Source organism: Cornus florida, unplaced genomic scaffold (genome assembly GCF_030987335.1).
Source record: "Cornus florida cultivar Cherokee Brave unplaced genomic scaffold, ASM3098733v1 CherokeeBrave_3.0.0_Hap2_Chr04, whole genome shotgun sequence".
NCBI classification, from domain to species: domain Eukaryota; kingdom Viridiplantae; phylum Streptophyta; class Magnoliopsida; order Cornales; family Cornaceae; genus Cornus; species Cornus florida.
This window is the reverse complement of record NW_026775574.1, coordinates 81,132,059-81,150,837: the sequence shown is the minus strand read 5'-3', so window position 1 is coordinate 81,150,837 and position 18,779 is coordinate 81,132,059. Positions and strand designations below refer to the sequence as shown.

Here is an 18,779-nt window from a genome sequence, read left to right as displayed (position 1 = left end):
AGAACACATGACATGTGTTCCTTTTCCTCTTTGGACTGCCGTGATAGAGCCGCAGAAAGACGAAAATGAGTAGCAAGTGGTGTGCTCATAGGCTTGGAACTCTGCATGTTAAACCACTCAAGCAGTTTCTCAATATAAATCTTCTGTGACAAACTCAACCTTCCAGCTTGGCGATCTCTCTAAATTTCCATGCCCAAAAACTTCTTTGCTGCACCCAGATCTTTCATCTCAAATTTAGTATTCAACTGAGATTTTAACTTGTTGATTTCTGACATGTCTTTTGCAGCAATAAACATGTCGTTAACATATAAAAACAAGTATACAAAAGAACCATCTGAGAGCTTAATTTTCGTTTGAAACAAAATGTTTTGAAATATAAAATTATTTTCCGATCACCTCAATTTCTGAAGTGTTATAATAGTATTTACTGAACATTTTTCAACATCATAGCTAGCTTAAGAACAAAGAATATTTCCCCATATTTGTATGTCTGGTTACTCATTGATATACCACAATGTCAAAACATCTATACAGTATTGGAGGTTGGAAGGATAGGAAAGTGAATCATAAACAAAAATGACTTCACAATAATATTGTTAATAAATCAAGAACTTATAATTATATAGAAAATCTATTAACAAAACCTTGGCATAATTGTTTAGTCCTCCACCTTCCCTAAACGGGAGGTTGAGGGTTTAAGGCCCGGTAAAATCATGCGCGCGAGTATATATATTAAATTTTACTTATCACACAAAAAGAAGTTAATATTATGAAAAATTCTTATACTAAATCCCATCTTTCTATTAGATCACCGTCTTTCTAATGCCTGTCACTTTATTAGATCTCATCTTTCTATTAGATGACCTTTTAGTGTCTTCATTGCTCTTACAAAGAAATGATGATCAGCAGATGAAGTTACCAATCCCAAGCAAGTAAACTATCCAGTGTCAAATACTTCTAAAGCAAGCAAATCCTAGAAAAGCTTCTCAGCTACTATAGCTAGTTAAAGAATCAATACATCCCCCACAAAACAATAAAAAAAAATATGATAAATTCAAAGAGCAATAAAGTGTTGGAAATTAAAAAGAGGAGAACCAACTTGCTCTGTTTTGGAAGCCAAAAAAAAGACTGAAACTGATATATTGTTTCTGAAAAAACAGAGATTCTAAAAAACCACACTATTACATTGCATCGACATATGTTAATTTATAGATAAAACACATGTAGTGGTCATCCCCACTTTCTTAGAACATGCTGAAAGATAAACATAAAAATAGGAACAACTATCTCCACTTCCTATTCTGCAGTTAACAACCAAACACTAAACCCACTAAACTAGGACAATAAAAGCGTGGGTGAATTAACTACATCATGGATGGATTTGCATCATCAATTTTCATCATAAAGTATATCAAATTTAAGAGCATAATCAAAGAGATTAGAATTTCCATTTGATACAAAATGTCTTGCGAATATGAAAATACTATCTCGCCTCAATCTCTGAAATTGTTACAGTATTTATTGAATGGTTTTCATTATTGCTAAATGATGCATTTGTATTCACCACAAGCCGGCAGAGAGAAAAAGTAGGTTCCTTAGGTTTTGGTAGAGGTGCATATTCATTATTAAGCATTGAGACAACGTCAGACATGGTAGGTCGATCATCAGGATATCCTTGAATACAGAGAAGTCCTATGTTAATGTATCTTAACAATGTAGACGTAGAAGAAGGATTATCCAATGTTGGGTCCATCAACTCCATTCCTCTATCAGCATTCCACAATTTCCATGCCTGAAACATTTCATTATATAATTTGGAAGTATTATGCTTAGTTTAATCTGAAATCATATATCAACTTTGCAAGATAAAAAAAAAAAAGAGTTGCTTACATATCCGAGGAGGTGAAGAGGGTCACTGTCATAAAAACTAGAGTTCTTCTTGCCACTAATAATCTCAAGTAATAACACTCCAAAGCTAAACACATCAGATTTTATGGAGAAGCGGCCTTCCATTGCATATTCAGGAGACATATACCCACTAAATTTTAATATATAACATAATCAGATTTAGTAACTCGCGATAAATCTTTCTTTAATGTATCATATATATGCTGTGTGTGTTAGCAGAGGTTTTTGCTTCTACTTACTAAGTTCCAACAATTCAATTTGTGTTTGCTTGGGATTCATTACCACCAAATATTCTTGCCATGCCAAAATCTGATATTTTGGGATTCATTTCGCTATCTAGTAGAATGTTACTGGCCTTTAGATCTCTATGAATTATACGAAGTCTTGGATATTGATGTAGGTAAAGTAGTCCTTGAGCAATGCCTTCAATGACGCAAACACGTGTCCTCCAATCCAACATCCCTTGTCTGTTAGGATCTGTCTTGTGTTCACATTAATGAACATGACATTCATCTATGTTTAGTAAAAAGAAAACATTAAAAAACACAAATTAAATATAAGAGAACACTAACCAAACAAGAAGAAATCCAAACTTTTATTGGGCATATATTCATAGACCAATATGTTTTCATCTTGCTCAATGCAGCAGCCCAAAAGTCTAACAAGATTCCGATGCTGGAGTTTGGCTATCAATACTGCCTCATTTCTGAACTCCTTGAACCCTTGTCCAGATCTTCCAGAAAGCCTTTTCACTGCTATTTCTTGTCCCCCGAGTAATTTGCCCTTTTTAGGAAAGAGGGGACAAAAAAAGAAAAAAAAAAATCTCATTTGAATGGTTACTTAACAAGTCAATTAAATAACAATAATAATGAAGACTGTAAGTGCTTATGAGGAAGCCACCTTGTCAGCGAGTTTCCAGGGAACTAGATCATTTCACTAAAGAACCAAGATTAAAGTTGAAAATAAAGTTGTGCAAGTTTTAAATTCCCTAAACCGTGCAATGGTAGAAGTCTCATGCATTCGGTTAACCCTTTTTACGTACATTCAGTTAACCTTTTTTACAAATTGTTAAATGAATAGTTTTCGACATTAAATTTGGAGGGCTCCAAAATTGTCATTGGTTCTAAGGTAAAGCGCTTCAATTCATATCTTAAACTTTTACCTTGTAAACTGGTCCAAACCCTCCCTCTCCAAGCTTATTTGCAGTCGAGAAGTTACCCGTTGCAGCCGAGACACTTGAAAAGCTAAAGGATGGCAACTCGACATCCTTCTTTCTGTTTCTCTCTAGCTTATTTTCGTCGTTTGTTTCAGCAGCTGCATTTGTATGAGCACTAAAATCATATGTTAATAAATCCTCGCTTGAATCTCTCTCTCTTGAATCTTTCTCTTCTTCCCTTGAATCTTTCTCTCCTGTTTATAACAAAACAACAAGGCAATATATTATTTGGAAATCACAAATATAATAAGTTCCAGAAAAAAGACAATTTGTGGTCTATACTGGTCCAAGTCAATTCTAAGTGTACATATTGTTAAATTAATGTTGCTCTCGGAAGAAGTTATGTTCTCATTTCATAATTGAGTTAAATACATCATGTATGAATTCTTTGAATATGGACTGAAAGTTTTGTGGCTACTGCTTAATTATACCTATTTTCTTCAGCTTTCTCTTGATTAAACAGCATATGAAGCCACCAGAAATGAGAACCACTAGTGAAACCGGCACTATTATGATCAACTTCAAGTTCATCGTGTCACCTGAAAAATAATATATCATGGTTAATCACAATTAATTCAAAGCAGAATACCATGTAAATAGAAGTTACTTTTATTTATTGCAAATTGCATCCACATAGCTCCAGCTTTTGGAAGCTCAGAAGCAGCTAGTTTCAGATAGAGATCTTGTTTAGTACTGTTGCTTCCATTTGAGAGTTGTTGTAGATTCAGTAAATCCCCTTTCCATACCAAACACCCATTACTAACATAAGCATAAGCTGTGCAAGAACAATTTTGCATGCAAGCTAATTCACACCGTTCAAGGCTTTGATTAGGAACTACTTTTGAATTTTCTGGTAACGTTGTCATGTCTGAAATTTTCAAAAATCTTTCAGTCATTCCATTGGTATAAGTACCATTCTGGCATTGCAATGGGGTCTTTCTCATACAACCACCTACCCATTTATCTAGCTTTGTGCCTTCAGTTGAAATTGGCTCAAATCCTTGCAAACATTCACAGGCGTAGCTCGTGAGATTACCTCTGAAGATGCCAAAGGCCCCGCAAAAAGCATAAACCTGAGATTGTCGTGACACTATGGGTCCAAGCCATGTAAAATCCGAATTCCTACTGATGCCAGACAACCATGTTAGCAGCATGAAATTTCCTGACATGGCCATGACAAATCTTACTAGTACAGAACTATTGGAAGGAAAAAATGTAAGATAGGTTTCGTTTTCATTTGATACAAAATTGTAATTCAAGAATTTAATTGATTTCCATTCAGGAACGGAGCTAAAAGTATCTCCATTCCAAACTCCACTACTCCAATACCTTTTGGAGTTGTTCCACTCTATAAAATATTCATTTCTTTCAACTGGATCTATCCCGAATGAAAACCTACCAGGAGCTGGATCATCTGAATATTTCCATGAAGTAAGGACTCGAGTTTTGCCGGTAAGTTTATTGATGCCAAGCTTTGCGCCAGGCAGAAATGCATCCGTTGGGTGATCAAAACTCTGCCAATATATTGTAGAAGGATTTATAACATCTCTAACTACAAAATTCCCATTATCTAGAAGCACTGCTTCAGTGGAATTTGGCGTTGGGGACACAAAATTTGTTGACCAAATTGGATTTCTATCAATATTATCTATCAGGACTAAATTACCATCTCTAGAGAACTCAAGCTTTGAAGAAGATGGTTCAGACAACATTTGTTCTCGGTTAGCTACCCAAACGATAGTCTGGAAAGTAACATTTTTATACCATATGCCAAGATAGATCTTAGGTGAATACTCTGAAGTACCTTTGTTGAAGAATCCCAGTTCAAAAGTGCTACCTTGAGACACCAGGGTATGCCTTTCTGAGACATAGAGAGACTGGCCCACTGAAAGAGCATCACCTCCAATAGAGATAGAGAAACAGGAGTTGTGTAACAGCTCGAACAGAACCAGAACACATATGAAGAAGTATGGTCTTGTAATGGTGCCACTGTCCCTCATCTTGGATGATAAAGAAGAAGATAATTTTCTTAGCAGAAAAATGTAATGGTGCCACTTTCCCTCATCTAATTGGATGATAAAGAAGAAGAAGATAATTTCTTAGCAGAAAAATGTATGATAAAGAAGAAGAAGAAGAAGAAGAAGATAATTTCTTAGCAGAAAAATGTTTCATCCATACATTTACTTCCCCTCATGTTCAGAGTCAATGCCAACATTCCACAACTTGAGTGGGAAAGCGCATGCGGACGCGCACCCACAGAAAAGCAGATTCAAAAGTATAGACAACAACTAATCAATGGGAATATGGAGTAAGAAAATACCAGCAGTTGACCCACAGAAAATTATTGTGGTTGATTGCTGCTACACTAACAATAATATGGGAAAATGATTTTAAAGCAGAGTAATTATGGAGAATTTTTTGACCTAATATTTTTAATTAGACAACGTATACAAAATATATATAAGGAAGTGGGATATCCCACTTTCTTATATGGTGCATAAATGTCATGACCCCAAAATTCTAATAAAATGCTCTGATACTAAATTTGTAATAACTCTAAAAAAAAAAAAAAATTTGGCAAGACCTCTACTAAAAAGGATCCTACAACAACCTGCTAAAGTGCATAAAAATGCAATAACCTCTCGTAGACCTTCAAAACTTATCTAACATGTCCCAACACACAATGCAAATAATACATTTCAACATTCCTTTCATCCATTCATTATGCCTCAACATAGTTCTTTTCATGATGCAACAACCACATACCCTTTAATTCAAACATCATAATTACAGTTCCAAAAACTTGGCTAAGATCAAAAGTCCATGTCTTACAACGTTTAGACAACTTATATTAAAGTTACAGCCCATAATTATAATTACAATAACAAGAGTCCATAAGTCTCAGTACAGAATACAATATGCTAAGTTTTACAAAAATAGTGTAACTTAGATACAAAAATAACAAAATAATCATCTAATCCATACTAAGCCTGTGGTGGAACGTCATCCGCCACTTCTTTTCTGTGACTCGAAAAATGTTAAAAAATAGAGGGATGAGCAAATTGCTCAGTAGGTAGTGCCTAAGACACACCTCTTGTGACCCAATGAATCCAAGCAATGAATAGAAAAAAAAAAAGGAAACAAGATCATGCTATACCGAGGAAGAATACAATACAATTTCAAGCCTAAAAACAAATAATGTCGTGCCATGAAATGTAATGCCGTGCTATGTCGCACCCCATTTCAAAATCACTTCCATTCATCACTTTTCAAATTGTTAATGTAACCCGTCCCTCGGTACCCCCTTGGCGACACGAGAGAATGATTGACCATTATCCTTGACCCTTGGTAGCCCCGCGGCGTCGTTTGGGGCCGGATAGCTCAACCACGCTAGGGGTTTTCTCTAGTTCCCTCTAGGTCACATTAACGCCACAGACCCTCGGTACCCCATTGGCGTCCGGGTTTTCACAAAATCCTTTTATCAAATCGTTTTCCCAAAATCATTTTCTTTCCTTTTTAAATAATTTTCCCAATTCTTCCCAATACTTATGCATGAATGCATCATACCATTTTATGCCATGTCAATTCTCATAATCATACATTTAATTCAAGTCCAAACCACTTAGCATGCTTTACAAGAATTTTCAAAAAAAAAATACAACATACTTACATTCATCAATAATCAAGCATAGTAAACATTTAGAACATGAAATCAATTTATACAAGTATGTTATTTCATGTAATTTCAACTAAACACATGGTCACATACTTTGTTTACAACAATTTAATCATTTTAAAAGAAAAATCAACACAATTAACATGCTAGACAACAATTCAAGAAGGAAAATTCACAAATATGATACCCCCGAATTTTCACGTGTAGGTTGGCCAGGCCCACACCCAAAAATACAGGAATATCAAAATAATTTAGTATTTAAACGAACACAGAATACAAGAAGAATAAAAAGAATGAATAAATCGCTAAATGAAATTCTATTAATAAAATAAAACCTCCTTTACAAAAATAAATCCCATGAATTTAAAATTCTAAAATACAACTCGGGAATCCTATAAGTCAAGAACCCCTAAACCATAAACTATTAATTCACCAGACATCTAACAATAAATAACAATACTAAAAAGTAAACAAGTTGAGCAGATGAATGACAGTCTCCCAACTGCGGATCCTCAACCTCGAGACTGAAACTTCTAATAATTTGAAAAATAAATCATGGGTTAGACCCACGAGCAAGTTCCTTCTACCCAACCTCTGAAAACCAATAAATAAAACATCTCTAACCAAAATCATCCTAATTAAAGTTTTAACCTTTAACACAAGATGATACATATATATTATATATATAAATATATAAAGAATGTGTTCATTCATATATTCCTTGAAATCCAAGACCATAAACAATGATAAGACTACCTCCATATTTAAACTAACCATCAAGTACATTATACTTTTAAGAGAAAACTCCTTTAAACCTAAATTCCGTATTTAAATAGTGATTTAACCATTTAAATAATAAATAATAATTCAAGAAATATTTTCCTTCAATCCAAATCCCAATATCCACCAATGTATGATTTTATTGATAAATATCACCTAACAAAGATTTATATTTTGGCAACTCATCCATGCCTTCACTAATATTATTTTATCAATACTATAAAATAATATATTATTCTTTAAACATTAGTTTATTATAATATAAGAATATTTATCACCTCCAACTTATAAACACAATATCCATAGATGTATATTTAATCATCAACTTACCTAGCAATTTATTTGTAATTTGGCAAATCATCCATGCCTCCACAAATAAATATTTATGTTTTGACAAATCAACCATGCCTCTAGAAGTATGTTTATTTATACGATAGCAACTCAACCATGCCTCTACAAGTAATACATTTATACTTTGGCAAATCAACCATGTCTATTAAATGACAATCTGTTTATGTTTTGGCAACTCATCCATGCCTCCAAAAGTATGTTTTTATCCATACTATTAATTAGCCATGTATATATTTTATTCGTATAATTAATAAGACAATTTATTTATGCCTTTAGCAACTCATCCATGCCTCCAATTTAACCATATACCAAACTTTACAATTAACTATGAAATAAATTATACATAGGCACTCCATGCAAGTTATAAGCATATAATTAATTTAAAAAAACAACCTATTATGATTTCATCAACACCGTCATCACATATATAAACATGATAAATATCAATGAACAACTTATTAGTTGATTAGGTTATATTTATATGTGGCAGTATAACGCGTAGGCATATATAACACGTAGGTTACATAATTTAGCAATATCCAAATAACACGTTACACGTTAAATATAAATATTAAGAATTATTTTGTCAACACCCAACCAATACAAAATTATCTAAATTGGTTAAAACAATCATGGGATAAGATATATATATACAAAATTCCATTCAACTATGCAAGATTTGAGCCATTTTGGCACTCGAGGAAAGAGATACAGACATAATACTAAAACGGAAATTGGAGAAATTTCCTAATTGAAGAAGGATTCTTCCTTTTCTTCTAATCAATTTCTTCACATGCATTTATCCTATGTCTGGGTGATTAACATGCCAATTTAATCTATAGACTTTGATACCCAAGGTGATAAACTTATGGGTTCTAAGACGAGAGTTGGAAAAGAACTTGCCTGAAGGTTTCGAAACGAAACCAACGCTTCAACCTTGGTTGTCTCTTCCAAATATGACGTCCTCTTTCTTTGATCTGGCCTTCTCATTATCAGCCTTCCCTTCTTCTTTTTCTCTACTTCTCTTCTTTTTTTTTCTAACGTTAAAAACCTTTAACAATATAACCTTATGTGCATATTTATAAACATTAATACCCTAATCCTATTCCTAGTATGACTACCAAAATAAAAATAATAATAATCTTAAATAAAATATAATATATATATATATATATATATATTCCTCACACAATAAAAATAAATTATATATATTGCCAATTCAAATCCTCCTCCATGTAGGACTCCAACTATATTAATATACATAAAACATATAAATATAAATATATATATTATGTAATATATATTTATAAATCCTTTTTAACTATATTTATTATATATATGCATTAAGTCCTATACATATATACTTGCTATAAGTATATAATTTTCTATATATATATATATATATATATAATCCATTTAATATGCATAATATATATATATACTCATGCATAAATCCATGGGCCTTTAAATCATCCCAAATCCTTTAAGGCTTCCTTCTCCAGCCCAAGACCCAAATCCATCAGTCCAAATAATCCAAACCTAATCCATTAAATTTAAACAAATAATTAAATAAATAAATACTTAATTTTAAAACAACTAAATACATGTAGCACAAAATCAAATAAGAATTAAGAATCAAGTCATATCATACAAATAAAAATCAACACGCTAACAAATCAATCAACAATCAAGCACATCATCATACCAATAAATCAAATAAACAAGTAAACAAATAATTAATTTAAAATAAATAAATTCATTAAATTCATTTAAAGACAATTAATTTAATTAAATAATTCCTCTAAAATATAGGGGTATTACAATAAAGGAGCAAGAAATTTCATAGATTAGGAACCCCTACCCTGAAAAAGAATTTTCCTCACTAGATCATCAAAGCCTCAAGCTTCAGGCCTCCTCTGCAACTCTCGGACCTCTCCCTGTCTGTTTATCTCGGCTCTCACTCTCTGTTCACTCACTATGTGTCTTCGCTCTAATTTATCTGACTTTCCCTCTCTGTTTGCTCTCTAATTTATCTCTACTGTCTTTCTCTAATACTCACTAAGTGCACAACACACACACACACACACAATATATAAGCATATTGCACCGACACAATACAAACAGCTTATGCCTCTATCAGAAAATATCGTCTCACTCCAATAGATACAGCCCACATGAAAGGCCAAAGCAAAAGGGAATTATTGGCATAAAATTCGTCTCGTAAGACCCACTCCTATCATTACAATTTTCTTTTTGCTCTATCCCATTTCGGCAGTGACATTCAACCCACCTGCCTTCTTCATCTGATGCCATCATTTCTTTTCATTTCATCAGACCAATATACAAACAAATACAATACATCTCCACAAAATCACCATGTGCAAAATACCACCAAAGTCAAATGGTGGGGCCCACAACCATATCACAATTCTATCTCCATCTCTTTTTTCCTTCGGCCAGCCCTATTCCTTCTTTCCACTTCACCCATCAGATTGCAATATATATATAATATCTATATCATATATATACTATGCAATGAAACCAACTCAAAAGAGTCAAAACCATTTAAACCTCTTAGTGGGACCCGCAAAGCTATTCCCAATCTTTTTTTCTCCCCACTTCGGTTGTTCCTCTTTCAGCACACAAGAGAGATATATATATATATAATTTAACAAAAAAATAATAATAATTTCAACTCTTTACACAATTCCTAGTGGGCCTGCACCAAAAAAATCTTTTCCATTTCTCTCTCTAATTTCAGCACCTATGACTTCTCCCTGTCAGATGCTACAAAACCAATTTTAATAAACTGAAAAACATGAATCAGTCTCCAACTGCAACATAAACCAAATCAATTCCAAACCCATTTAAAATCTCAATTGCTTAAGTCTCCAATATAAAATTAAACTCAATTTTGACAACTAAAAATCATGAAATAAATATAATTTCAACCTTAAAAATCTAGGTTGTCACATTCTCCCCCACTTAAAAAGAATTTCGTCCCGAAATTTAGATCCAACAGTCTTCGCATACCCGAAAACACCAACAATCACAAAACAAAGTCCAAATCCTTACCCCAGGCGATGTAAGATACCATGATATGTAGGACGTTGTGGTAGCTGTCAGTGCTAGTCACTTGCCCACACACTCCGTAACCATGGTGGTAGCTAGTCGATGCGTCACCCGTCCACTAAAAAAAACAATAACAAACCCAGGCTACCTGCCCAATCACACTAACCAACCATCCCAGTAACTGCCAGTGAACGCCATCCGCCCACACATACCCGGCTACGATTGGTAGCTAACCAGTACTACACGTTCGCCCACTCACACCCGTCTACATCATCACTACACTCACACTTTCGGCTGGGTACAGGCTAATAAAATTTTCAATTCATTTAAACACAAATAATTCACTATACTCCCATTATCATAAAAAATGTCCTCTTTATACAAAATCAATTTCCTCAAATATACACAAAAATTCTCCAAATAAATAAAATAAATCCTACAACGCCGACTCTTTCACCTAAGCCCGAATATAACAATCCATGTTCATCTTCGGTACCTGAAACTGAAGGGTGGTGAGAAGGAAAGTCCAAGTAGGAAAAACCATAACAAGAATTTCAATAATCAATGATCATACCGCAAACCCTTTATCGGACACATGGTCCTACCTAACACACCTCATCACTCGAGATTAACCACCTGAATTCACACTATCACACCGACACAACGCCCAATACCATACTCTCACTATTCGTGACAACTTGAAAAAAATTGTTGACCTTTGACCCGACATCGTGTTAAAGAGGAACTGATTCAGGAGAAATGGTTGGCCAGGCCATTCTCGCCATCGATCCGGTCTCAACGCAAACGTCGTTCCTGTCCTCAGGTCTAAACCTCAAATACATCCCATTACATAATCATCCTTAAACTGCCATTCACGACACATTCTCTAGCCTTCACCGCTAATACCAAGCACCGGAAACACACAATCCCTATTTAGCAACTCTTGCCTCACGCCACCGATCAAGACCACTCTCAAAACAAGCACCACCGAAACCAAAAACCCTACTTTCCTCCGTGGGAGCGAGTCGACCCAAACAACCAAACCTTTACCGGTGAACTCTAATAACGTAACAAATTACACACAGGTCTGTCCACCCACGGATGCGCACAACTCTTAAACGGAGAACAAGATTCACGACAAACGACGCCCTTGCCAGGACTAGAACAACGGAAAGGGTAACGTACCCCGCTCTCACAAGAGACTGACAACTCGCACCTGAATGCACCCAACACCTTGTCACAATCTACTCACTAATCGTCCAACCATGGACACCCAATCACACCTGAGATGAAATGGACTCCTTACACACAAGGAGGTGAATTAACCAGATACCCGTACGGAACTATGAACTCAATTCTAGGCGATCTCGCTACTAACGAACCATCATACACTATCAACATCGAAACCTTGCACACGCTACTCTACAACACCCATGCCAACCAAAACCAATCAGATAAGAGCACCCATTACTCACAACGTACAAACATTAGGAACGATCACAGCCTACCGAACACTGCATCCTACTCTATCTGGAACCCGTTACTCCCAAATGACAACCTCTATGCTATACGATGACATTAGACCACCCATTACATCTCTACCTTTCTGGGCGGCACTCTCTCGAACACCGTGCACACAAGACCCGTGACCTCAGTCACAACAACCCACTGACTCTTCAAAAGAAAAAGATGCCTATATGGCAACACCGCTCTTACTGGCTCTAAAGACTAAACCGTTCACAATCGCCTCAACTGGCGTACAATCACATCACATATCTAACAACACATAACAAATAACTCAAAATTCCCAATCCCTCCTCAGACCATACCTTAGACTGTCCCGCTCATCAGCATTAATCATCACATCATAACACCTTTATTGTCACTCACTTCAAACAACAGTTCAAACCTATCATCCCAGCGAATCATCAAGCTACACTACCAAGCGATTCTTCCTCCAACATCCTTAAGATAACACCATCATAACAAAAGAATAAGCATCACTCTCGATACTTCCCACAACAACCACTACTTACCATTAGAATATACGGCAATGTCATGCCTACAAATCCCAAAGGAAAAATGAGTACAAAAACCAGAATGCTCAACACCAAACTGTCTCCTCAAAACCATCTACAACACAATCAGTCACCAACACTCAACCGATTACTCGAACCACTCTTTCTAAGGCAATTTACATGCCTAAACAAGAAAACTTGACGCCCTAAGTTCAACATCATTACCTCCCCCTCTTCACCATTCCTCAGAACTCCCTTGGCCCCGACAAAAGTCAAATGGGGCTACTAGCTACACCTACGAAATCACCCCCATCCTAATCATTATAATCATCAATTTATCTCTTCGGATCCTCAAACAACAAGTATCACCTCCCGATACTCCAGACGCAATATGAAATACAACCCCAGTCCATAGCTTCCAAATTCTAAAACATAGTCCATTTGGTACACAATACCCACCAATTATTACCTTATCTACAATCGACCAGCACTTCAATGACCCCATACTACCTGCCTTATCGCACAACCCCACACTACACAGCTAAAACTGACCACAATACCTCACCTCGAGGCTCTCTCGACAACCGTGACAACCTATAACCCCGATCATCCACCGAGATATGCAATCAACTCACTAAGAGTCAATTACCCATAACACGCTCCTGTAGCTATTCAAAATGAGGATCACCCCTCGACAAACCAGTCTCTAGAACAAAACTCTAACAACCCACGAACTAAATCACATTAAACAGTCAATCACCCAACACTGGCATGGCTCTAGTCAATGCCTACGCCATCCTAGACTTACAGAGTCCAACAACCCCTCAACAATCAAAACCACCACACTTCTGTGGACCGTACTAGAATACCCAAAAAATACATCTACCACCGATAGACTACACTAGTGATTCTAGCAACCTCTATCATACATATCACAAACCGGTTCGAAAAGAACCTCCGCACCACCCCATGACCCAAGTCACAAACACTAACCCCCTAAGGTCATATATTCCTCCCATGAAACCCTCACTTCGTAAACCTGATCTTGCCGCAAAACCCATGCACTAACACATGAAACTCATACGTCTCGCGCATGGACATCGCACTGTGCCATAGCAATCATTCGAAGGTTGTGCCCTAAGTACTACACCCCAAAAACAACGGGAAAACTGAAGCAACATGCACCGAATAGCTCGATCCACGAGCTAAAGACCTACATCATTCGTTCGATAAGAACCTTCACCCAAACAACCCTGGAGCAACCGAGCTCTTCGCCTACTTAGGTTAAAACCCACACAACTAGCTATACCACAACAAGTACTCTACTATACTAGCAACCACCCCATGCTCGACCACATACTTTTGTACATGCATACTTATGTATATAATAACCGAAACATATACCTTGACACAACCGTGTCCTATCCCATCAATTTAAACAACGAGTCCATTAAATCATTATGTGAAAAATAAATATTCTGTTCATCATTGTCATTTTTTCACAATTAACATGTTTTCAATTATTTATACATTTCATCGTCATTGCCATATAACACACATTTTAACAATTATACACGTAAGCATGTGAACACTTAGCAAATAAGTATGTCCTTTAAAACCGTAAACGCATAAACAATTAAGCATACTTCTCAGATAACAAACACATAAACAATGCAATCCACTTTTTATACAACCCTAGGTAGGTCTCTACCCGTTGTCTTACTGGTTTTTGAACAATTGCTCTGATACCAACTTTGTCACAACCCGAAAATTCTAATAAAATGCTTTGATACCAAAATAATACCAATTAAAAAAAAAAAAATATTAGCATGACCTCTGCTAAAAAGGGTCCTACAACAACGTGCTAAAAGGCATAAAAATGCAATGGCCTCTCTTGGACCTTCAAAACTTATCTAACATGTCCCAACACACAATGCAAATAATACATTTCAACATTCCTTTCATCCATTCATTATACCTCAATATAGTTCTTTTCATGATGCAACAACCACATACCCTTTAATTCAAACATTATAATTACAGTCCCAAAAACTTGGCTAAGATCAAAAGTCCATGTCTTACAACATTTAGACAACTTATATTAAAGTTACAGCCCATGATTATAATTACAATAACAAGAGTCCAATCATCTAATTCATACTAGGCCTGCGGTGGAACGTTATTCTCTACTTTTCTGTGACCTGAAAAATGTTAATAAATTGAGGGATGAGCAAATTGCTCAGTAAGTAGTGCCTAAGACACACCTCTTGTGACCCCGTGAATCTAAGTAATGAATAGAAAGAAAGGAAACAAGATCATGCTATACCGAGGAAGAATACCATACAATTTCAAGACTAAAAACAAATAATGTCGTGCCATGAAATGCAATGCTGTGCTATGTCGCTCCCCATTTCAAAATCACTTCCATTCATCACTTTTCAAATATTTAATGTAACCCATCCCTCGGTACCCCCTTGGCGACACGAGAGAAGGATTGACCACTGTACCTGACCCTTGGTAGCCCCGCGGCATCATTTGGGCCCAGATAGCTCAACCACGCTAGGGGTTTTCCCTAATTCCCTCTAGGTCACATTAACGCCACAGACCATTGGTACCTCCTTGGCGTCCGGGTTTTCACAAAATCCTTTTATCAATTCTTTTACCCAAAATCATTTTCTTTCTTTTTAAAATAATTTTCCCATTTCTTCCCAATACTTTTGCATAAATGCATCATACCATTTCATGACATGTCAATTCTCATAATTATACATTTAATTCAAGTCCAAACCACTTAACATGGTTTACAAGAATTTCTAAAAAAAAATACAACATGTTTACATTCATCAATAATCAAGTATAGTAAACATTTAGAATATGAAATCAATTTATACAAGTATGTTATTTCATGTAATTTTAACTAAACACGTTGTCACATACTTTGTTTACAACAATTAAATCATTTTAAAGGAAAAATCAACACGATTAACATGTTAGATAACAATTCAAGAAGGAAAATTCACAAAGGAGTAAGAAATTTCGTGGATTAGGAACCTCTACCTTGAAAAAGAATTCTCCTCGCTAGATCATCAAAGCCGCAAGCTTTCGGCCTCCTCTGCAACTCTTGGACCTGTCCATGTCTGTTCATCTCGGCTCTCACACACTCTCTCTCTCACTCACTCTGTGTCTTCACTCTAATTTATCTAACCTTCCCTCTCTGTTTGCTCTCTAATTTATCTCTACTGTCTTTCTCTAACACTCACTAAGTGCGCAACACACGCACACAATATATAAGCATATTGCACGGACACAATACAAACAGCTCATGCCTCTATCAGAAAATATCATCTCAGTCCAACAGATACAGCCCACGTGAAAGGCCGAAGCTAAAGGTAATTGTTGGCCTAAAATTCGTCTCGTGGGACCCACTCCCATCGCTATAATTTTCTTTTTGCTTTAGCCCTTTTCGGCAGTGATGTTCAACCCACCTGCCTTCTTCATCTGATGGCCATCATTTATTTTCATTCCATCGGACCAACATACAAACAAATACAATGCATCTCCACAAAATCACCATGTGCAAAATACCACCAAAGTCAAATGGTGGGGCGCGCAACCTTATCACAATTCTATCTCAATCTCTTTTTTCCTTCGGCCAGCCCTATTCGTTCTTTCCACTTCACCCATCAGATTGCAATATATATACATATATATATAATATCTATATCATATATATATATATACTATGCAATGAAACAAACTCAAAAGAGTCAAAACCATTTAAACCTCGTAGTGGGACCCGCAAAGTCATTCCCAATCTGTTTTTTCTCCCCCACTTCGGCTGTTCCTCTTTCAGCACACAAGATAGATAGATATATTATATGTATATGATGTAACAAAAAAAATAATAATTTCAACTCTTTACACAATTCCTAGTGGGCCCGCACCAGAAAAATCTTTTCCATTTCGGCACACATGACTTCTCTCTGTCAGATGCTACAAAACCAATTTCAATAAACTGAAAAACATGAATCAGTCTCCAATTGCAACATAAACCAAATCAATTCCAAACTCATTTAAAATCTCAATTGGGTAAGCCTTTAATTTAAAATTAAATTCAATTTTGACAACTAAAAATCATAAAATAAATATAATTTTAATCATAAAAATTCGAAATGTCACAATAAATGACCAATCATGAGTATTCGGTTAAGAAAGTTTGTCTAGTTCTTCTTCCTGAGTTTCACTATTCATACTTATATACAACATCTTTATAATTAGTTAATATTTTTAGGTATGTCTTATTTTAATTTTTTGAATTGTAATTTAATAGTATTTCCTCTATCTCTTAACGAAAAACGTTTCATACGACTTTGGCTAAAATATATCTACATATACATACACACATACATTTACTTCCTCTCATGTTTGAAAAGTTTGGGAACGCGGTCCTCTTATTCATCCTACCTTACTTTTCTTACGTGAATATAATTTAATTTTAGAATCAATGCATCGAAATGACGAATTACGTACGTTGAACCACTGAACAATGTTGCACAAAATATTGAATATGAGTGTTGAAATGACGAATTAGGTGCGCTAGCTACCCAAAATATGATCTGCTCAGCAAAAATTATATACAATATGACAAGAATAGCTTCTAGCATGACATGGTATAAAAAGTCAATCTTGAATCTATGACCCATTGAATCAAACACCTAGAGCACACACCACTCACATCATCGTACGGACATGGGAATTTCCCATGCAACTAATTAAATAGCATCATTGCTTTGATTACTACATGAAGGAGGAGGCATTCCCAATAAATAAATAATATATATAAATTCATATACATATACTCTGTTCTAACATTGTTGAACAAAGATTGCAGTATTGCAGACATCCCTAACCTTTGATATTATCTCACTCAAAGTGATTGTTAAAAGACTTAAGTATGTGACCTCATTTTTGTTAGTTCAAACTTCAAACTAGTACCATTGATTACACCAAAGAATAACCCTTAAAATTGGGTTCTCAAGGTGCAAAAATGATATAATTTGTATTTCAATCACTAGCACCAAAGAGTATTATGATACCACCTTGGACTAGTAATATCTTCTTCTTCCTTCCAAATGGAAATGCAATAACCCTTAAAATGTGCGGACAATTATAGGTACATGTCACTTGCCTAACCCCAAAAAAATATATTAAAAATAAAATAAAAAATTTACTTACTGTATTATGATAACTTTGCAGCCTGTGGACAGAGCTTATGTGGCTAAACTATGAGCCAGCCTTAGTTTTACTCTTTACAGACCAGCAAATATTTTCTGCATTGGCTATTTGATATGGCAATGGGCTTCTCAAAAGTCTTGCCTTGTTTGGGCCATATGGTCTTGATTTGGGTTCGTGGCTTTTGCTTTTTCAGTTTCTGAATTGCTGGGCCATGTGCTTCGTCTGTTTGGGCTTTCCTTATACCTTCTGTACATTCTTCCTAGGTATATATATACTTGCTTGAATTTTTTTGAAAAAAAAAAATATCTAGGACACCACCCAATAATTTGTAATTTATAATTTTTTTTTTTTTTTTTTTTTTTTGGTTATGTAACATACACACTTTTTTATAATTTGTCTTACCAAAGACACTTCTTCTTTGAGAGAGAAGATATTATACCATTAGACTAATTGCCATTGATAAAGTACCACCCATAGGCCCATTACCCTCTGATCCGAACCAACCTTGGCACCAACTCAAAGC

The 18,779-nt window shown here is 35.4% G+C and overlaps 2 protein-coding genes across 3 annotated transcripts; both read right to left on the bottom strand.

Moving 5' to 3' along the window:
* Positions 1-1,416: 1,416 nt before the first annotated feature.
* LOC132303653 (receptor-like serine/threonine-protein kinase SD1-8) lies at positions 1,417-2,162 on the bottom strand. Its single transcript, XM_059800995.1, has 2 exons — positions 1,891-2,162; positions 1,417-1,792 (listed from the first exon to the last, which is right to left on the bottom strand). The coding sequence occupies exons 1-2, from the start codon at positions 2,029-2,031 to the stop codon at positions 1,484-1,486; spliced, it is 450 nt and encodes a 149-aa protein (XP_059656978.1). The 5' UTR covers positions 2,032-2,162; the 3' UTR covers positions 1,417-1,483.
* LOC132303651 (G-type lectin S-receptor-like serine/threonine-protein kinase B120) lies at positions 1,898-16,299 on the bottom strand. Of its 2 annotated transcripts, XM_059800993.1 has the most exons (7): positions 16,079-16,297; positions 3,764-9,470; positions 3,556-3,665; positions 3,071-3,318; positions 2,481-2,691; positions 2,148-2,385; positions 1,898-2,038 (listed from the first exon to the last, which is right to left on the bottom strand). In XM_059800993.1, the coding sequence occupies exons 2-6, from the start codon at positions 5,122-5,124 to the stop codon at positions 2,162-2,164; spliced, it is 2,154 nt and encodes a 717-aa protein (XP_059656976.1). In that variant the 5' UTR covers positions 5,125-9,470; positions 16,079-16,297; the 3' UTR covers positions 1,898-2,038; positions 2,148-2,161. The 2 variants fall into 2 exon arrangements, with proteins under 2 accessions (XP_059656976.1, XP_059656977.1); XM_059800994.1 differs by lacking the exon at positions 1,898-2,038 and having other exon boundaries at positions 2,246-2,389; positions 16,079-16,299.
* Between the last annotated feature and the right edge of the window lie 2,480 nt (positions 16,300-18,779).